Genomic DNA, 21,677 nt, shown 5'->3' with positions numbered 1-21,677 from the left:
CTGGTAATCGAGATGTCGACATTTGGCCTTTAAAATATAAGTTTTAGTCTCTAGTACTAACATATGTAAATCTTGTAACAACCCGAAAATAACTTTGAAGGCGAGTATATTCAAATAATTTCTACACGGTTCGAGTTAAACTTATTTATGATACTTGAGTAGTTTCGACAGAGAAAAATTATTGCAGATGCTTCACAAGTTCTATTGCATAAACACGTACAGTAGCATAGCTATTCCAGTGCATAGGAGGTTTCATTTCAGGATAAGGGACGCAAGATCAAAATTTTAATTTTAGTTTTCACTAATTACTTTGGTATAAAATTACATCAGTACCCTGAGAAAGGCATCCAAAAGGACGGCTACAAGGTAAGAACAAAGCTTCAACGTTCAACCTATACGACCTGTTGCAACAAAGTTCACGTCGTTGCACAAAACAATCACGTGACTGAGTCACGAGTAAATCTTCGTACTTCTGTATGTTTTTCATCTGATGAGCGATGACCTTTTGGACTCTTTCGGGTACATGCCAACCCGTCCAGAAAATATACATTCACGGAGGCTCCTCCTGATGCAGACATGCGGTTTAGGTTTGCAAGTTGTGCACTATTTTTCAGTTCCAGTTCTTTCTTTGCCTGTCAAATCAACAAAGGAGACAAAAAGATCCTAATCACTTCTCTATGATATGAAGCCACGAAGAACAGATTAGCACTGGCATCCTACAGACCTAAAATGTTTAGTCAAATTTTCTTTAAAGAACGTAAATGGTAGTACTTTCTGTTCTTCTGCTGGGTCCTCCAGAAGCAAGCTAGTGCCCCAAATGTACAGCTAGCAACAGCGACACCCAGGGCGGCTCCGATTGGGACTGTTGCAGCACTGGCTGCGGAAGAATCGTCAGAAATTGAGCCTACTTGTTTCGTTACTAGAAGATGAGAATCCATGGAGGTCTCCCTGTAGGATGATACAAGCTTCTTCCCATAGTAGTCAACCAAGAAATGGAATACTTCATCCTCATCCCACTCAACCTGCATGGCTCCATCAGCAGTCCTACTTGAAGAACGGCAGCATGATGGGCAGAGCTGCTTTGGAGGCCAGATAACCTTAGGAAAGGAAGGATCAGCCGTGTCTAAATCCTTTTCTTCCTTCATCAACCTCTCATTTACTTTGTTATGTGCTCTCCATAGCCAGAGGGTGAGGTCACGGGCAGATTTGAAGGGGACTGATACACTGCAGGTGAAGGTAACAATTAGGCATGCGGTAGATTTAGTGGCAATACAACCAAAGTGGGCTTTCCAAACCTTGAACACATTTCGTAGAAGTGCTTGCGGCATTCCTCACAGATGAAGAAATTGTGGATGAAATCACAAATTGATGTAAATGTTGATTGGCTCTCTCCATCTCCGATTCGAACAGTTAGTGAATGCAGCAAAACCCATAGACCACAGCTGAAACAAGAAAAGAAATGTTAGTTTCAGGTGATATTCAGTTTCTCAATGAAGTATTAAAAAGAATCTGGAGAATAGTAAACAAATTTTTTTTCCCATGGAAAACTTTCAATATAAAATGTAGATAGCAGACATCACCTAAATCCTCTTGTTTCCTTTTTACTTCCACGGCAGAACATCTGCAACAAGAGTACACAGATATAAGAAACGTAAACTCAAGCTAACAAAGATTGGAAGGAAGATATCTAAATTCCTTGAACATTCAAAACAAATAGTTGTAGCCAAAAGCAATTGAAGGGCTCAATTACGTGGATTGGAAAATGTAAGTGCTATTGCAGGGGGGAAACACACACAATACAAGCAGACCAAGAATTCACAATTTAGCACAGAAGGCGTACCCAATATCCACGTGGCACCCCCTTTCCACAGATGTTGTCTCCTGCAACACTTGTTAACAATGTCGAACTCTCTTGTGAATTTAATGAGAGGTTTGTATGCCAGTGATCATCAAAGTTAATAAGTAGGTCAGCAGATCCCCTTCGACACCTAAGCAATCAAGCAAAAAAATGCATAATACAGGATAGCTATGCATATTGCACTAGTATAATCTCAAAAGATCACCTCTGTACCTCTTGGATGGATGATGAGACACCAAAATTTGTAAAAACCTAATGAGTGAGTCACGAGTCTCTGGTTTGATCATCTACAGTTTGCAGGTAACACTAGCAATGGTCAGCAAATGAGGAGCAAACAAAGCATCAATTGTAAAATTTTGATCATTTGACTCGAACCTTATTCTCCAAAATTATCTGCCATGCATGAGCTGTTGCTTCCTCAACATCATAAATTGCTCGGACAATCTATAAGAATAAATAAAATAGTAAATAATGGTTCATAAGGACTGAATAATTGTGTATAAATAAGATCTCATGCAAATCAACTTGTATAAATAAGATCTCATGCAAATCAACTAAAGAAATCCACTATGTAACCGCACCTGTTCAGGATCTGAAGCATTTTTTGGGAGCGCACTTTCATTCTCATACCTTTTGTCATCTAAACTGAAAGAGCTGGAAAAAAAAAAGATGATTGGATCAATAAAAAATGGAACATGTATATAATGGTTACATGCTTACATCAGACCAAAGACCAATTCCTAAAGGCATATGAATAACAGTATCAGGCCTAAACCAACCCACCAACACACTTCCGAATAAACACAGGCAATGAAATACAAAGACAATACAAAGAGCTGATGATTCGATACGAAAATATGATCTAAAGTGTAATTAATACACAGCAACTTACCTTCTCATCTTCTTATTTATCCATTTAAGTAAACGCTCTGCTGTTCTTCTATCATCAATTAATTCTAATTCACTATTCTCTTGCTTCGGTTTCCACTGAGGGGAATCAAATTTTGCTGGCGGACCCCATACAAGGAAAGGATACTGGTCAACAGAGAATTTATTGCAAAGATCCAAGTTCACCTGTGCTGTCGAACAAGCAAAAGAAATAAGGCATTACTGTAAGCCAATGCAAACCATAACATGATGTATTTAACAGGTTATCATTATTTACCAGCTTAATAATCTTCCAGCATAGCACTGGAACTAAACTAAATGAAATTAAGAGCTATGCTACATAAGAGAGAACTTTCTATATTTGTACCTATAACAATAGCGAAACAAAAGGTTAAATTATTCACTAATAATTCTATAGGTAATGTCATCATTACTCAGTTAAGGTGAGACTGGATCACAGAAAATCCCTTCCAAAGTGTGTTGTCTAGACTAAGGAAATTGGTAAAAAATCATCACCATTCACTGGAGCTACTGTACCTTTAATGCGCAATCAACCCGTGCCATCACAATAATCCCTGGATGTGCAGCATCTGGACCATTGAAAAGTTTTGCGACCTTTTCATAGTGAGGCTGCATATGAAGATGAAATTGAGATCAGCAGGAGAAGCATTTCAGATCATAGAACAGTCTACTGCAGGTCACATACCTTGTAGTTTCTGCAGGCTGGACACCTGAGCAAACATGGCATGCATTCCAGTTAGTAGCAATTAAACAAGACAGGTTGAAATGACATAAGCAGAAAATCGATGGTGTAAGAAACTTTCAAAAGTTTTTTGCCATAGAAGTAAGCAGCACACTGCGGTCATCGGCCAATCAAAATACTACTGGATGATGTTGGCCAACTCTTCACCAGTACGAAAAATAAGTTCAGATATGGCAACCAGCAGTCTAGAATTTTATTCAACTACAAAATGCCTTCAGAAATTGGGGATATGGATAATGGATAATTAGATACTAAATTGACATCGCTTCACAGCCATATCTGTGATTAATGTCTTCTAAATAAAACATAAGAAATAAAATACATTATACTCAGGGAAACTTCAACCAGAGCAGCTTGGCAGGTATCATATAGATTGTCCATTTAGGAGCAAGACATATCAAATGTCAGATCTTCTAATTTTTGGCAGACATTATAGAGTCAATAAAATCATCATTTTGCCCATGTAGCAGTTTAACTGTAATATCGGCTAAGTACAGCTTCAGGAAGAAACATAACAGCGAAGACAGACTTCACATCTGCTACAGGTTACACCGCAGTATATGAGGAACTCACATATAGTGCGAAAAAATAGCTTTTCACCCAGCATACAATTTAAAATGTAGTTTCAATGCTAAGTATAGCCAACAACCATATTAGATAAAGCTATACCCTGGAAGAAGTACTGAAGCAATTACTGCGATAGTTGAGGATCCGAAGCATGGAGGAACCAAGTCATAAAGTTCCTCTTACCTTTTAACAGATGGTCGTAGAGATCTATTTCGTACGTTTTCACTCTATCAGACTTCATGTTTACACTTGCAGCTTATACAGGACATCTCACAGTCTCTGACTCTAAACATTACATCTCAAAGTACAAGTGAGGAGCACTATTCGGCGTGAGCCACACGCATCCATCCTACCCGACGGGCCTTACACAACCAAAACAATCCTAGCGTAATTGAAAACCAACAAAATTCGATCGAGCTATCTTATTCAGGCGTCGCCCACAAGCGAGACGAGCTAATCATTTTCAATATCGAGGCATAGATCGAGAACGCCAGAAGATCACAATCTCCAGCAGTTCCGCGATTCAGAGACTAACGCACCGATCGACTCGGAACGAACCCAGCCGCATCGAATTCGAGTCAGCGGGAACGAAAGGAAAAACGAACGAATCAAGTCAGAGGCGAGGGGCCGACCAGTGGGCGAAGAACTCGACGACCGCGAACGACTCCGGCGAGGCCTGGAGGAAGGCGGTGAAGTTGGTGGCGTCGAGGTCCACGGCCGCGTCGCCGTGGGCGCCGCCGGCCGCGCCCGCGCCCCCGACGCCGAGCGACCGGAGCGCGTCCGCCCCGCGCGGCGCCGCGCCGAGGAAGGCGGCGAGGACGATGAGGAGGCGGGCCGCCGCCGCCGCCGTCGTGGCGGCCATGGATCGCGGCGGGCTCGGATCTCTCGGCTGCCCGGGCGGGATTTGGTGATCCGTTTCGGACACCTGCCCCCCTCGGTAGAGTCCTCCCGGTTGGACTAGCAGGCTGGGTTTTAGACGATTTTTTCGCCTCTTTGGGAGAAGCTTTTGCGTAATTACGCTTGCGCCTGCCCTATTGCGTAATTATGCAATTTCCCGGGGTGCGTCTTCGTTTTTTCGCTTGCTGTAAAAGCTATAGAAGGTGGGTCGAGCGGCAGTCGCTGGCTGACGTGCGGGTCCCGGAGGGTGTCGAGGGAAGGCCTGGCCCAGTGGCAGCGTGTCGAGAAGGGCTGCACCGTGGACCTGAGGATGTTATTTAGCGTGGGGTTGGGTCATTGGGTGCGACGCCACTCAACGCTTTTTGCAGGTCAAACCATGAGATGGTGCGATGCGGGGGAGACAGGCACACCACGCAGACGCAGGGAACGGAAGATCGACAGAGAAACGAGATGAGGAGAAGACAGGTCGAGAAGGTACAAGTTTGAATTTAGATGACGAAGAAGAAGATGAGCTGGGCTCAAAACTCTTAAAATTCAGGAGTACTGGAGCTTGGCTTAAGATGCGATGTTTAGTTTCTAACCAGGATGAATTTTGTACACTTCATTTGAACATAAGTGACTGAATCATGAAAAAGCCATTTTTTTACCACTAGTATGGGTACTACACGTGGGGATACATGCCATTATTCCTTTGAAGTTGACATGTGGCCAACATGGATCTTCAACTGTAGACATAATTATGAGGAACACAATGTCCAAATGTTTATTGGCTTTCATTTAGAAGAAGTAGTCGTTTGAATATTGATTATCAAACAAGCATGAGAATCAGGCGTTCCAAACACGGACAGCCAAGTTTGTACTAGGATTGCTCGGGGCAGCAAAGTTTTTCTTGGTAAGGTCAAACTTTGGCCCTCAACCAGATTCAGGCCAAATAAACATGGCTGTGCTAAATTTAGGACTCTCGTTCAAGTTAGAATTGTCATTGCAGATAATGATCATGTAAGAACAATTTTTAGGAATAGGTCGAAACCTAAGTACTAGCCCAAAACAACAATTTTGGCCTGGCATTTTTGTGGCTGACCAATTTTGGTTCGAGTGAGTATTTCTCGTATGGGAAGTTTCAAACCTCCCCACACTCGAATTTGTAGCCAATGAGGGGATGCCACCCGGCCTCATCTTCCTCGATCCCGAGAAGCTCCGGCGAGCTTTTAGGGGTAGGGTTCGGGGTCTTTAGGGTCCGGGGTTTGGGGAGGTGGTGTACCTATATCCGGAGATCCCAGAGGGAGCTCCGGGGTGGCATGGTAGCAGGCGGTGGTGGCAGTTCATGCCGGTGGGGTGGCGGGGTGGCGCGGGCACCGCCGGCCGTGGGTGGTAGGTGGATAGCCGGTTGGCCTGTGGAAGCAGCGGGGGCGAGCACTGAGACGGTGGCGGAGGCGGGGGCGGCGGGAGGGGTAGGCGAAGCCCCGCACCGGGCGCGGGAGGGCCTAGCCATGGCGCGGTGGCGCCGCCGGAAGGGGCAGGTGCCGAAGCCCCGCACCTGCCGCCGCCAGCGCAGGCTCCGGCGACACCCTCCTGTCAGACCCGGGTACACAGGACTATGCACGTGGCGTACTTTTTCTAGGATACGGGATGGGACATGGTCCACGTCCTATATCTGTTGTAACTACTCGTAGTGCAGTCGAACTACTCATACGGTAGTGAAACTAGTCGGACACTGTATGAAACTATCCGAGAAGTACTCGGGTAGAACTCCTAGGTTTGTACCTGACTAGAACTTCTATGAAAACCTATCCTCCCAGACTATAAAAAGGTGAAAAGGGACCCCCTCCAAATAGGAGAAGATCACCCGATCACTACATAAGGAAATACAAACCATACAGGACGTAGGGTATTACGCTCTCGGCGGCCCAAACCTGTCTAAACCTTGTGTTCTTTGCACCTTCGAGTTTCTGATCTCGGCTACACCCTACCTACAACTTTCATCTTCGGCTGCTGGATCTGCATCCCTCGGTAGGGGGTGGTCATCGAGCATCTACCGGAGAATTTAATGGCATCCTTCAACTTCACCAGCGAGTGTGCTCAACGAGGGCACAACTTTCATCTTCAGCTCCTGGATCTGTGTCCCCAACGGTTTGGGTGGCTTCAACAGCCACCTAGCCAACTCCAGAGAGGCGGAGGCCTCTTTATCGATTCGAAGCAGCAACCTCGACGAGTTGCTGCTCCCCGATCTGGCCCTGCAGATCGAAAAGATGTCTATTTTCGACGCGACTTCCACTCATGATGCAACAGAACTAGTCGGATCGGACTCAAACCAATCTGAGGGGACCACATAATCTAAGTCCCACTACAAACTCGACTTTGAATCGATTCATCTCCCGACTTGGGGAACAGGAACTACCCTTCTTTAAATTGCTCAAGCTCCACGACAAGTTCCAGTGGACCGAGGAGGCACACCAGGTGCAGCAAGATCTCAAGCACAATTTTCAGTCACCCTCCATCCTGACGGCTCCCCAACCAGGAGAGAATCTGCTACTCTACATCGCCGCGACTACTCACGTCATCAATATGGCAATCATGGTGGAACGCCAGGAGGAAGGCCACGCCTTCAGGGTGTAGTGACCAGTCTACTTCATCAGCGAAGTCCTCTCTGAATCCAAGGTTCGTTACCCGACAATTTAGAAACTATTTTACGGTATACTCATTACCTCCAGGAAACTTCGCCATTATTTCGACGCATACAATATCGTGGTGGTCTCCGATTTCCCATTGGCGGATATCCTCCACAATCGGGAAGCTACTGGGCGCATCTCCAAGTAGGCTGTGTAGCTGGGAGCTCTCACACTTGACTTCAAGCCCCGGACGGCCATCAAGTCGTAGCCACTAGTCGATTTCATGGCGGAGTGGCGAGAAAACCAAGTAGAAGCCCCAGCCAACCAGTTAGAGCATTGGATCATGTACTTTGACGGCTCACTCAAACTCGGCGGCGGTGGCGCGGGAGTACTTTTCATCAGCCTGAGAGGAGAACAGCTCAAGTATGTGTTCCAAATACTATTCAAGGTCTCTAACAACGAGAGGTCTTGATGATCGAGGTCAACTGGAGGGTGGCCTTCATCGACTACATCCAGAGCACAAACTACTCCCCGGCGTCGACCCTAAAAGCGCAGAAGCTACTTCCATCCTAATGCATACTCATGAAGTGTGTCAGCACAGAGAAGGGCAAAGAGATACTCCAAGAGATTCACGAAGGCATGTGCGGGAACCACGCGGCTTCTCGCATACTAGTCAGCAAGGCTTTTCGATCTGGTTTCTACTGGCCGACTATTTTGGCAGATACCAAAGCACTCATCCGCCGGTGTACCAACTGCCAGTTCTTTGGCAGGCAGTCCCATATTCCGGCTCATAACCTCATCACCGTACCACCATCATGGCCGTTTGCATGCTGGGGCTTGGACATGATATGACCCTTAACAATTGCGCCAGAAGGTTTCACACGTGTTGGTGGCTATTGACGTGTTTACCAAGTGGATCGAGTACAAGCCAATCGTAATGCTCTCTGCGGATCGAGTGGTTACTTTCTTCTGCGATATCTTACATCATTTTGGCTTCCCCAACACTATCACTGCAGATCTGGGATTCAACTTCTACTCGCATCAGTTCTGAGATTTCTGTGAACGTAGTTCCATTAAAGTTAAATATGTTTCAGTGGCTCACCCGCGGGCCAACAGCCTGATTAAGCGCACCAACGGCTTAATTCTTGACGGATTGAAAAAAAAGACTCAATGACGAGAATAGCAAAAGGGCGGCAAGTTGATGGATGAGATTTCATCAGTAGTCTGGGGGTTCGCACACAACCAAGCAAAGCCACAGGATAATCACCTTTCTTTCTCGTATACGGATCTGAAACTATATTACCAGCTGATGTGATGTAGAAGTCTCCATGATTGGAGATGTTTGAAGAAGGCAAGGCTGACACCGCAAGACATCTCGACCTCGACTCAGCTGAGGAAATCAGATGCAACATCTTGTTCTAGTCGACCCGCTACTTACAAGGAGTCCGTCGTTACCACGACCGGAACGTTCAACGACGCTCTTTCAATGTTGGAGATATAGTTCTTCGACGAATTCATGATGATACCAGGCTACACAAGCTTAACTCGAGATGTTGAACCTCTTTTAATGTTGGAGATATGGTTCTTCGATGAATTCATGATGATACCGGGCTACACAAGCTTAACTCGAGATGGCAGGGCCTTTCATTATGCATAAGATTACAGCCCCTGATGACCAGGAGGTTCCTAATTCCTGGAATATCAAGCATCTACGTCGTTTTCATCCTTAATCAAACAAAAAAGACATCTTCTGATGGTGCCTAGTTCCAGGATAATTTCGTTTTACTGGTTTTACGACTGGTATTACGCGCAAGTTTGCCGAAGGGGTCTCGCTCCCATATTTCCAGTAAACTGATTACTAGTTTCCGACTAGTATCTTGGGTTACTGAAGGAACCTTGCATTCACACTTCCAGTATAACTCCGTTTTACTTGTTTACGACTGGTATTACGCGCAAGTTTGCTGAAGGGGTCTCGCTCCCATACTTCCAGTAACTGATTACTAGTTTTCGACTCGTACACTATGTTACTGAAGGGACATCGCTCCTATGTCAAGGAGTTTCCTAGTTTACGACTAGTTCTATACCTATTCGACTACTTCGATTGCTCGTCTCGCCTACAACCTTAGTCGGGATCCACTTCAACTAGATGGCTTCATCGGCTGTTCAAGATCCAGAGGCTACTTGGTCGATGCCTAGGCTCGGAGGCTGGCGCCACCGATTGCTACGTATACTCTACACTACTCATCTGGCTCCTTAGCTTGGAGGCTCGATGGGACAACGCACTCAGCGTGCTTCAAGGAACAGCTCTTATGCTTAAACGTTGGACGCTATAAAACTATTCGATAGTACCTGATCCAAAAGGCTTTTTAAGATTTATTTTGGGTAGATGTTTGTTAACCATTATTTCAGGGATTTTATTCCGAAATAAGGGATTTTTTTTAGATTATTACCAGAGGTCTTATTTAATCATTGACTCAGGGAACAAAGACAGATTTGAGAGGTAATTTCAGGCGTTTGTTGGAGAAATTATTTATTTAACCATTTTTTCAGGGAATTCATACCGAAAAAGAGATTTTCAAATTTACTGAACCGATTTGCCGATCTTCACCATCATATATTGCATGCCACGATTCTTTGTATCTTTTATTTCAAACCTTGGGAATTTGGATTCAAGGCTCGGGGGCTGCGGGACACGTGTTATCAGCGATTTATTTTTCAAATCTGGAAGATAGGGATAAAAGACTCAAGATTAAATTGACCCTCAACCTGATTCTACGAGTCAACCTAAGGCTCGGGGACTACTCTAAATGGAGTGCGAGTTTAATCGCATCTTATATAAAAGAAGACTTGACAACTACTCGGGGCATAAGCACCTCACAGCCTCGACACAGCTAAAGAAGTACTCGGAGGACACCTTTGAAATGAAGTTTGGGAGAACTTGAAGATGCCTTCAGAAGTACTCGGATACCTGCAGTACTCGACTACGAAGAGCTCGGGGGCTTATCAGATCCGGGTACACTGTGCACCTGGCGTACTTTTCTTAGGATACGGGATGGAACATGGCATATGCCCTACATCTGTTGTAACTACTCGTAGTGCAATAGAACTACTCATACAATAGTGAAACTAGTCGGATACGGTAGGAAACTACTTCAGAAGTACTCGGATAGGACTTCTGGACTTGTACCTGACTAGGACTTCTATGTAAACCTATACTCCCAAACTATATAAGGGTGGACAGGGACCTTCTCCAAATAGGAGGAGATCATCCAATCACTATCTAAGAAAATACAAACCACACATGACGTAGGGTATTACGCTCTCGGCGGCTCTTCCTAATCTCGACGACACCCTACCTACAAACTCACTACCTCAAGGGTATCCCTCAGTGGGCGTGGCGGTAAAACACCGATACCTCCCGCGCCCGCGGCTAGGAAGGCAGGACGGCACGGGGAGGGGGGGGGTACGGAAGGAAGAAGGGAAGGAATAAGAGAAACAGTGCAAGAACGAGATCCACCGTCAGATCTTTATCCAATGGTAAAAAAAATCGGGTGTGGAGAGGGGAAAAAATATCTGGATGTGATATAGACAGCCCCTTCTCATAAATCAATTCAATTTCTTCTTGTGGTTAAGCAGAAGAAGTTAACCACCTAAGTTTAAAACTCTATTAGCCTGGCATTCTGGTGGCAGTAGGCACCAAACACGCCCATAACTACTGGTCAATACGGCCAAGTGGCCATACTACAAAACTCATAGTGTACAGCTGCTTCTGCAAACGGCTCCATTATTAGACCTAGCCTAAATCGTCGTAGCTGCAGCCGCCTCTTCACAGATCACAATTCAACAAGGACGCTCGTACGCAAAGAGGCTTCATCCCCACTTCCCACTTATCGTATGCCAAATCTCTTGTAAGTCATACCATCGCATCAGCAAGATCATCATACCTTCTCTTATCCGGTAGTTTGGACGGCCTTCCGGAGAAGATACCGAGTTTAGTAATAGGCTGTCTCCAACGGTGCTCTCTAAACAGTTCTGTACCCTATATATAGAGAAGATTCCGTTCTCTATATGCTCCAGCAGCGTTCTCTAAATGGTCCTCTAAAATAGAGAACGCTACAGGTTTCCTCTATATATAAAGATTATCTCTCCTCTTCTCTATTTTTTCTTTACGTTTTAAATACTGAATTAAATAAAAATAAAATATGTCCATAGCATTTGAGGTATGATAAATACGTACGTACAAAAATTTGGAATAAAATACATTTCTAATATAGGGTTTAATGTATAGAGAACGAGATTTAGAAAACGTTGTTGGAGAGAAATGAGATATAGAGGAGAGAATCTTATAGAGAAGTCTATAAATGAAGGATATAGAGAAGGATTCAGAGAACGACGGTTTGAGATAACCTTAAACAATGTCAACCTCTCGGCATCAGAAACACGCTGCCCAATGCAAGATGAGCGCTGGCTGAACACACATGCAGCATTGTAGGAGACGACTTGACTGCACGCGTGTAGAGCTCAAGTGACCTTCTCGTGCTATTGTTCACAATCATGCACATGAATCATTTTTGCCTTGCAGCTTTCCAGCTTCCTTTGGACAAGAGCACATTTGTTCATCATCGTGCTGCTCGCGCAGGCAAGCAAAGGCGCGTCTCCATTCCTGCCGGCGCCGGGAACATGCGTATTGGCTTATCGCTTACCCCCCTCGCACTGTTTCTCCAACAGGACATGAGGACAGGGATCAAGCTCCGGCACGGCGACCCGCCGACCCCTATATATAGAGACTCCATGCGGCAGGGCAGAGCACACCAGCCAGCAGCTCGACCAGCGCAGCAATGGCGGCGGTGGCGAGATGGGCTCTCCTGCTCCTCCTGGGCCTCGCGCTCCTTGCCCCGGCGGCGCTAGCTGCCGATAACAAGAACAAAGACAAAGACAAGGACAAGGACAAGGAGAAGTCTCCGCCGCCGATCGTACCCGCCTCCTCCTGTCGTCCCGTCGCCGCCGCCACCGTTACCCTCGTCACCTCCTTCACCCGTCGTCGTGTCGTCCCCACCACCGCCGATGCCTCAGCAGTCACCGCCTCCGCCGGTCGTCTCGTCCCCACCACCACCACTGCCTTCTCCGTCACCCGTGCCGGTGCCGCCTTCACCCAGCAGCGACGTGGTCTACTGCAAGAACACCACGGCGTACCCCACCTGCACCGCGCCGGCGACCTGCCCCAAGAGGTGCAAGCAGTCGTGCCACATGGACTGCGAGACCTGCAAACCCATCTGCGGTAAATCGTGCATGCACAGGAAGATCGTGTCGTGATGATATAGGATTTGCCAGTGCCGACGTCAAAACACAAAACTGATGTGACCATGGTCACGCTGCGCGTGCAGATTGCAACATGCCAGGGGCGGTGTGCGAGGACCCGCGCTTCATCGGCGGCGACGGCAACACGTTCTACTTCCACGGGCGCAGGGGCCGGGACTTCTGCCTCCTCTCCGACGCCGACCTCCACATCAACGCCCACTTCATCGGCAGCCACGTCCCGGGCGCCAGGAGAGACCCGAGCTGGGTGCAGGCCATCGCCGTCCAGTTCTCGGGCCACCGCCTCTACGTTGGGGCGCGCAGGACCGCCGCCTGGGACGACGAGGCCGACCGCCTCGCGATCGTCTTCGACGGCGCGCCCGTCGAGGTCCAGGGCGTCGCGAACGCCAGGTGGGAGGCGCCGTCGTCGCCCCTGTCGGTGACGCGGACCAAGGCCGCCAACGGCGTCGTGGTGGAGCTCGCCAGGGTGTTCAAGATCACGGCGAACGCGGTGCCCATCACCGAGGAGGACTCGAGGGTCCACAACTACGGGCTCCGCGATGGCGACTGCCTCGCGCACCTGGACCTGGCGTTCAGGTTCTATTCGCTCACCGACGACGTGCACGGCGTGCTGGGGCAGACCTACCGGAGCAGCTACGTGAACCGGCTCGACGTGTCCGCCAGGATGCCCGTCATGGGAGGCGAGAGGGACTTCGCCGCGTCCGGCCTGTTCGCCACCGACTGCCCCGTCGCCCGGTTCGCGCACGGCCGCGGTGTCGATGCGCTCGCCGTTGCCTCGGACGAGCTCGCCGGAGTCAAGTGCTCCACCGGCCTCCACGGCGTTGGAGTGGTGTGCAAGAAGTAGAGACAGACCCCGCGCGCGCGGGGGGCTCGTGCGCCGCAACAGAAAGATAATCGATGTGCACGTACGCACATGAAAAGATCGTGAGTTCAGTGCAATAAGCTACTCCATGAACGTAGCCGTGTGAAACCATGGAGCGTGCAGCTCCTCTGCTCCTGTTACAACTTACACGTATATGTTTTATAATCAGTCGCTAAGAACATTCTGATGCTTAATTTGGAAAGATTCTTAATTTCTTATTTTGCAATCTTTTTCACGATTCCATTTTGATCTTGTCATCGCAACAATCTGAAGCTGCGAGCGGTTCTGACACTGATTGGTAAAACTTACAGACAAAATGTTTTGCCTTCAGATCTTTTCTCATGACACCGACGGATATCTTCAACAAAAGCCTGCAGGTTCCGGTCCGAGGACCCGCCATCGGCAACGGACGCTGTCGCTTCCTCCTTCCACGCCATCGCTCTCATCCGGAACGCCGCCGCCTGTGGCCCGCTCATCACCTCGTCGACGCACCCACGGAGGGCGTCCCGCGTCGCCGGCGTGGGCAGCCGGACGCCGACCTTGTACTCCTCCACCAGCAGCTTGGCGTTGGTGAACTGGTCGGACCACCACGGGTACCCGACCATGGGCACGCCCGCGGCGAGCGCCTCCGCGACCGAGTTCCACCCGCAGTGCGTGACGAAGCACCCGACGGCGCCGTGTCCGAGCACGCGCCCCTGCGGACACCACGCCACGATCTTGCCCCTGCCGCTGCAGGCCGCGAGCGCGCCCTCCGGGAGGAGCTCGCGGCTGTCGTCGCGCACCACCCACAGGAAGGGCCTGCCGGCGCCGGCCAGGCCCTCCGCCACGGCCAGCATCTCGCCGCGGCCGATGTTCACGAGGCTGCCGAACGCCACGTACACCACGGAGCGGGGCGGCTGCGCGTCCAGCCACGCCACGCAGCCGTCGTCGTCGTCATCTGCCGCCGCAGGATCGTCGTCGTCGCCGTAGTGGTGGTCGTGCTCCAGGAGCGGACCGACGGGCGCCACCGGCGTGTGGGGGCGAAGCGCCTCGATGGCCGACCGCTCGAGCCCGTAGAAGGTGTTGACCAGCACCCAGGACACCGTCTTCCCGACCCCTCCGAGCTGCGCCCTGAGCATGTCGCCCCACAGGTTCCGCGCGTACTCGGGGCGAACCATGAGCGGCAGCTCGTCGGCGGCCACCGCCGGCAGGCCCGGCACCGCGACCGGCGCGTCCGGGTCGGCCTCGGAGGGGAAGGCCTCGGGGGAGCTGTAGAAGTGGCGGTACAGCGAGAGCACGGCGCAGGACTGGATCCACAGCATCGCGCACGGGATGCCCATGCCCCCGGCCACGTCGTGCGCCCACGGCACGAAGGGGTTGTTCACGACGCACGCCACGGGCCGCCCCGCGCGGGCCTGGCGCCGGATGAGGCCGGCCAGCGCCGCGGGGCCCTCGTCCGCGACGTGGCGCAGCATGTCGCTGGGGTCCTGGTAGCGGCCCGGGTCGTCGTCCTCCGGCGATCGCCGCAGGTACTCGAACCGGAGCCGCCCGGCGACGACGCACGCGCCGCCGTCGTCGCGCGGGTCGCGGAGGCCGGCGTGGCGGAACGTGGTGAAGGTGACGAGGAGGCCCCTGGCGGCGAGGCGGGCGCCGAGGCGGAGGAGCGGGTTGACGTGGCCCTGGAGAGGGAAGGACACGAGGAGGACGTGAGGAGGCGGTTGCGACGACGGCATGCCGGTCCCCTGGCTCTGCCCCCGGCTCATGATATAGACAACAGATTTTGACGTGGTGTCTGCTGATCTGCTCCCTCGGCAGCAAAGATCGTGGCTGTGTTTCGGATGAAGGAACACGCCATGTGTGTGAGCCCTTGAAGCCTACGGCATATATATTTTAAGGAGGGAGGCGTTGCTGCCCTGTGCATTTACCGGCGCCGGGAGACATGACAGCACGCTGCCCCCCAGCGCTACTGCCGAGGCGTGTTTAAAATGGCAGCTCGAGTTCTTGGCGCACTGCACATTTTGGGGGCCAGCACACTCAAACGGGAAGGATCGCTGATGTGTACGTACGACCAACTCTGTTCGTACGTAGTTCAGCTCGAGGAGTAAAGCAAAGGAGTTTGATTCGTGTGGACTCATCGACAATGCGAGAACAGGGGGGCATCCTCACCTGTTTTTTATATTTCGCACGAGGGAGCTCTATCTAGTTCATCACGCCTGCACGTATCACACCACGAGCTGAACAATCAAGCAGCAAGGTTTCCAAAGTAACTAGGGCTATGTTTGGATCCACCCCCAAATGATAAAAGGGTAAATGGTAAAATTTTTGCTCCTGTCACGTCAGATGTTTGGACGCTAATTAGAAGTATTAAATATAGTTTAATTAAAAAACTAATTACATAGATGAGGACTAAACGACGAGACGAATCTATTAAGCCTAATTAATCTATAATTAGCAAAATTACGGTAGCATTTGCCCTTTTGCACTTTGGGGTGTTTGGATCTAAAAGTGCAAAAAAAAGTGCAAAAAAGCAAAAGTTTTGCACTTTCTCTTTCTCTTTCCCAGTCATCCAAACATGGCCTAGGTCACCTCAAGTCCGTCCTCACGTTTCTATTCAAAAGAACAAAAAAAAAATCCATCCTCGTGCGCTGCCATTCTGCATTTTTCTTGGCCGTCGGGACGGGGATGTTACGACTGTAAGTACGTGGTTTCGACGGTTGGACTCTGGAGACCCGGCCGACGATGAGTAAGCGCGGACAGCTCACCCCGTATTTTTTTTAGCACAAACGTGGCGGGCGTGCGCGTCGTGGCAGCCTTGATTTCAAAATCCACGTGCAGAATACTGTACCGCTCGCTGCAGGGGTTGATGTGCACGGGTACGTATCGCGTACTCGCCGGCGGCGAAGAAGCTGATCTCACCGCCGTCCTCCCGGTCGCTGGACGGAACTCGTTGTGGATAAGGACGGGGTGCAGGGGATGCAAAAGTGCAAGACCCACGAACCTTTTGCAGGCCGCGCGCGCACCCGCACACTCATTGCTGGTGCTGGCCGCGCAGTGTGCCGGCGGCGTGCGGTCAGTTCAACTGCGCGTGGCCACAAAGCCTGACCGGGTCCTTTTGCTCCCCGGCTCCCCGCTTTTAGCTTGCCGGTTTCAGGGGTGCATGCTCAAGCAGGACGTGACGTGACAGCCCCACTGCTAGGCGCCTACTCAGGTCGGTGGCGCGGCCAGGCACACACCAATGTCCTGCGTGCGCCGTGCGGGGCTCGAGCCAAGTGCGCCCGGAGCAGGGGCGGCGGCACGGCATCTCGACACGTCATAGAGACATAGACCACCATTCGTCCGGCCGGCATAGTGGGGGGCTTTCCCCGAGAACGACTGACGGACGGGCGTGTCGTCTCGTGCGCACCTGCTGTGCCCGATTCCGCATGTTTCCAGGTTTCCTGTTTCGCGTAGAGGCCGAGCGGATGACCGACCTTTCTCTTGATCTGATCGGCAACCTACAGTGCTAAATTTTAGTATTTATTAACATTTATACCTTGTACAAAAGTTTTTAAAATTTGACTAAAATTTTATCCACCCATCTGCACTCTTATTTGGAAAAGCTAGTGCTAAAATTTAGCATTTTAAACTTTAACACTTGGATCCAAACATCCACTTAGATCCAATTGCTAATGCTCAAAAATACTAAACTTCAGCACTAGTTTATTAAAATAGAAGTGCTAATAGGGTGAGTCAAATTTTAATCAAGATTTAAAGTAAACTTTAGCAAAGATATAAATGATAATATATACTAATATTTAACACTCAACTTTAATCCATCTAAACAGTCTCCTAGTATCAGCCATAAGTTATGTAGATATTTTCCTATCAGCACAATTTTACCCAACGAGATAGGGGCGAAGCTACATTACAGGTAGCCGGTGCCGATGCTGTCAAGGATAGATCCCCTAGGTACCGCAAGAAAGCTACCCGTGAGGAAAAAGAAGTCTGATTCCTACTAGAATTCCACTGTAATCCTATTAGAACTCGTACCTTGTAATCCTATTAGGACTCCTACCGTGTAATCCTATTAGGAACCCCGTTCTCTGGGATATATAAAGGAGGGTAAGAATATCTGGATAGGCAGAGAACCAACAGAGAGCAGCCAATAAGGAACTCAACACCCAAGCGCAGGGCGTAATATACAATACCCCAAAATAGGACGTAGGGTATTACGCTACTCTAGCGGTCTGAACTTGTCTAAATTTGTATCTTGTGTCCTTGCATTCACCTTCGAGTTTTAGATCCGGCGATCCCTCACCAAATAATCACCTACCTTAGGGCATCCCTAGATAGACTACCTTAGGATATCCCTACATCGGCCAACGATAAAAACACTGACAGATGCATCCACTGAAATAAGAAAAACTAGTGATTATATTTAATTTTTTACCATATATCTGTTACACAGCTCAACTCTGTACCCCACAAATCAAGTGCATCTTCTTTCAATTTGCTTACCTTCGCCATTGCAACGAGATATGTGGGCTACGGCCTCTCTATTTGCCGCGGCGGAAACTGAGTGTTGGGCCGTCCTGCTAAAGTCGGACGAGCTCCCTTCCTGCAACTGCCATCCTGCCGCTCGCTACCGGGCCACCGCCCGGCCCAGACGAAACCCGTCAAACCGGCGGCGGGCTCTCGCGCGCCGGCGCGCGGCCCCGCCCACCGAAGCGTCGGCACTCGCAAGTCGCGTCTCGCAGGGTCGCTCGGCCTCGCCAGGTTCGCGGGTGGCACGTTGTTCATCGTGCCGCGCCGCCGCAGCCGGGTCGCCGCGGGAGAGTGGTGTCGGCCGCGGCGCGAGAGAAAAAAAAAATCGGCACCGCCGTGGGGTTGACCCTGCGAGCTTGCTGCTCTTCACGGCCCGCGTAACCGTGTCGCGCTGGCGCGCGCTCGGGCTCTTCCGACGCGGCCGAGCACAGCGACCGTGCACGCACCCCTGCACGCTACTCAACTAGCCATCACGAGTCAACCATGCATATTTGTGTGCCGAGCCCGAGCTGCTCGTGCGGGCACGCACGCCGCTACGCGCGCACGTAGACGATTCCACCATGTCGGTCGGCGCCCGACTGCGCTCGCACGCCCGCGGTGCGCTTGCCGCTTGCAGACTCTCGCCGCGGCACGCGATTCGTGCCGTGCCACGGTCTGGCTCTGAGACGCCAATCAGCCGGACAGCACAAGGTACCAGGCGTCAAGTGCGTGTGCACCACACTACTACCAGCACTGTAGTGATGACGGCGTAGACCGGGAACCGTCTTGTTCGATGACTTTTTTTTTCTTTTGCCTTTTCGGCAAAATTCAGGCAAGGGAGACGGGTTTTTTACGGGATGTCTTCTGCTAATTTCTTGCTGGCAAGAATGCTTTTCTTCGCCTTATTAACAACGCATTTCTCTGCTGGCAATTTTTGGGTTTCCTTCTCTTCATCAAGTAGTAGTACTCCCAGTTAGGCCAGCCTACCTTGCTTTCACTGGTCAGTCTACTCCCCTCTTTACCCTGCTTTGAGGGACATCATGGTATCTTTGTCCGCAAACAAAGTCCCGGATCGAACCACAGATAGGCTGATACCAATGGAACATGAGTACCTGACAGCGACCAATTTTCTGTTGCGTCGTCTGAATCCGAAGGTCACCTGCTTCTAGGTAAACTTAACATCTGTTATGTGATTTTGTTTGTAGGATGAAAATGCTACTTTCTCAAAGGTCGGAGAGATCCTAATCTATTATGATCCATGTGGTCTTCAGCCGCATGGTTCTATTATTTATTGGAAAAATAGATAAACATAATATCACTGCAAAGTTTGTAGCTATCAAAGTGGCATTGTTTTGCGGTGTTCAGTGTTGCTAAGCAAGAAAAGAACCAAGCTTGGGCTACTATTGAGTTGTAGTAGGTGCAGTAACTTGTGACGCCCAATTTGAACGGTACGAAGTGTGGAACCAATCTCCTCTTCTCCTGAAGAAATTTTTACTCATTCAACTGGTTATTAGTGGTTAACGACGTTAAGAAATATGAAAGGAACCGGTCATTCCACGCTAAACTGGAGGTTGTGAGATGAGACACGACTGCACAGGAGACCAAAGCTAAACAACTGAAAAGCCTGACCTAGTATTCCTAGTGTACATGTATTTTTCTTTTCACAAAAACACGGTCTGTACAATTTGGTTACATCAATTACACGTTTTTTTGGAACTTCAGTTCAACCGAATGCTCCAAAATTGAAACGGAGAAAGAAAAGAAAAGGCGTGTGCTTGAATCGCATATCAAAAAATATTGGCCACGCCACGCGTGTCTTAGGCTCTCGACGACAGGTAATTCTCCTCCTGTATGGTCTCCAGCGTCGGCCTCCTGGCCCGCGCATTGCCGAGCCGGTGCTTGAGCGCGCCGACCTCCGCGGCCGCCGCGTCGTCCACCTCCATGTCCTCCAGCCGCAGCCTCGGCGCCTTCTCCTCCGCGGCCGCGGCCACCTCGGCGGGCGGCGGGTCGTCCGACACCTTGGCGGACGACCGCCGCGCCTCCCTGGTGGCCGCGGCGGCCAGGCGCGCCGCGTCCGCCGCCGCCAGGGGCGTGCCCAGGCGCTTCATCGGGAACGTGGCGTACGCGCCGCCGAGCTCGAGCTCCTCGTCGGCCGGCAGCGCGGCCAGGCGCGCCCCGACGGCCGCGGCGCGCGCGTCGACGAGGAAGTGCCCCGGCGCGTCCATCATCAGCTCGGCCGCCGTCGCCGGGAGCGCCACCTGCCTGACGCTGCCGTCGGGGAGGATCACCCTCGCGCACCTCCCGCCCGGCGCCTTCGCCAGCGTGCACGACATGTAGTTGCCCATGGCCGGTCGAGCACCGCCGATCACCGACGAAGCACAAAGGGAATCCGGACTAAATGGCCTGGCTGGAAGCAAGCACTCCGAGTTCGAGATGAGATCGATGAGCCGAGAATCCGAGATGAGGTTGTGGGTTCGGTCTGCGCCCTGGCGGCCCTGGCCGGGGACGCCGCCCGCGGCTTTATATAGAGCGGGCCGCGGGGGAAGCGCTTGGGAACGCGTGTGGCCGAAGGCGACGGTGATGGATGGCAAGCGTGTGTTTGGTGGTGGTGCCAGCGCGCCCGCGTCCCGGGCTCCACTTGCACTCGGACTCGGGTTCGCGTCCCGTGTCGTGCGAGCTCTCTCGCGGGGGATGGATGGGGTTGCGTTGGCGTTGGCGCGGACGCGCGGTGGTTTGCGCGTGGGGGGCGTGGTGGGGTCTGGGCGGTTCGCCCGGCCGGGGGTTTTCCGTTGGGGACGCGCCGTCGCGGCGGGCACCTGGGGACGGAGCCGCAGCCGCGTCACGGAAAGTGGCTCCGCTCGCTTGCCGTTTACAAGGCGGCCCTGGGCGGGGGCGCCGCGCGTGTGCTCGGCCGGCCAGGTCGCCGTGCGCTGCACCTGCGCCGGGTGCCAGGAGCCTAGGATTTCGTACACTGCACAGTGCCCTACTCCTGCTTATCTTAATTTCGGCGACAATGATCATTCATCCACCTGTAGTCCAGCTTAGCTAGTATCTTCACATTCACGTTCCAAGCTGTTCAATTCACTTGTGTTGCTCCCGACTAAATGAGCGGCACATGGCGGTACTGAAGAATTTTGGAGTTTGGAGTCTGCTCTCGTTATCTGCCACTGTTTTTTCACCTTTCTTTCATATTTTTCTCAACTGATTGCTAGCTGATCTGAGGCTCACATCGGCACCGCAGTGACTTTCCACTCTCAGCAGGATGCCATGACAAGCACAGGATTGTTTGCTGTCGTGGCTAGCTTGAAGTGTTCCAGATTCGTCGGTAAGAGACGAGTCCTTTCGTCTTTATCTTTTTCTTGTCCTGGACGGAGAAATAGTCAGCGTCTGTCTTATCGGAGGTCGTTTTCCCTGTGCCAGTGTGCTACCTACTAC

The 21,677-nt window shown here is 50.7% G+C and overlaps 4 protein-coding genes across 5 annotated transcripts; 1 reads left to right on the top strand and 3 right to left on the bottom strand.

Moving 5' to 3' along the window:
• Positions 1-263: 263 nt before the first annotated feature.
• LOC112885953 (sulfhydryl oxidase 1-like) lies at positions 264-5,038 on the bottom strand. 2 transcript variants are annotated; one of them, XM_025951674.1, is made up of 12 exons: positions 4,709-5,038; positions 3,453-3,477; positions 3,284-3,376; positions 2,751-2,932; positions 2,440-2,512; positions 2,234-2,302; positions 2,072-2,145; positions 1,841-1,988; positions 1,581-1,621; positions 1,296-1,442; positions 725-1,224; positions 264-632 (listed from the first exon to the last, which is right to left on the bottom strand). In XM_025951674.1, exons 1-11 carry the CDS (start codon positions 4,936-4,938, stop codon positions 738-740), a joined length of 1,569 nt encoding a protein of 522 aa, XP_025807459.1. In that variant the 5' UTR covers positions 4,939-5,038; the 3' UTR covers positions 264-632; positions 725-737. The 2 variants fall into 2 exon arrangements, with proteins under 2 accessions (XP_025807459.1, XP_025807460.1); XM_025951675.1 differs by having other exon boundaries at positions 772-1,224; positions 4,709-5,033.
• A 7,608-nt stretch (positions 5,039-12,646) lies between these two features.
• LOC112885217 lies at positions 12,647-13,742 on the top strand. The gene is made up of 2 exons (XM_025950869.1): positions 12,647-12,860; positions 12,967-13,742. Exons 1-2 carry the CDS (start codon positions 12,647-12,649, stop codon positions 13,740-13,742), a joined length of 990 nt encoding a protein of 329 aa, XP_025806654.1.
• A 192-nt stretch (positions 13,743-13,934) lies between these two features.
• LOC112885216 (gallate 1-beta-glucosyltransferase-like) lies at positions 13,935-15,472 on the bottom strand. Its single transcript, XM_025950868.1, has one exon. It carries the CDS (start codon positions 15,470-15,472, stop codon positions 14,066-14,068), a length of 1,407 nt encoding a protein of 468 aa, XP_025806653.1. The 3' UTR covers positions 13,935-14,065.
• Positions 15,473-19,850: 4,378 nt separating this feature from the next.
• On the bottom strand, positions 19,851-20,754 carry LOC112885955. The gene has a single exon (XM_025951676.1). The coding sequence runs from the start codon at positions 20,585-20,587 to the stop codon at positions 20,060-20,062; it is 528 nt and encodes a 175-aa protein (XP_025807461.1). The 5' UTR covers positions 20,588-20,754; the 3' UTR covers positions 19,851-20,059.
• Between the last annotated feature and the right edge of the window lie 923 nt (positions 20,755-21,677).

Source organism: Panicum hallii, chromosome 3 (assembly GCF_002211085.1).
Source record: "Panicum hallii strain FIL2 chromosome 3, PHallii_v3.1, whole genome shotgun sequence".
Taxonomy (NCBI): domain Eukaryota; kingdom Viridiplantae; phylum Streptophyta; class Magnoliopsida; order Poales; family Poaceae; genus Panicum; species Panicum hallii.
This window is presented reverse-complemented; position numbering and strand designations above follow the sequence as displayed.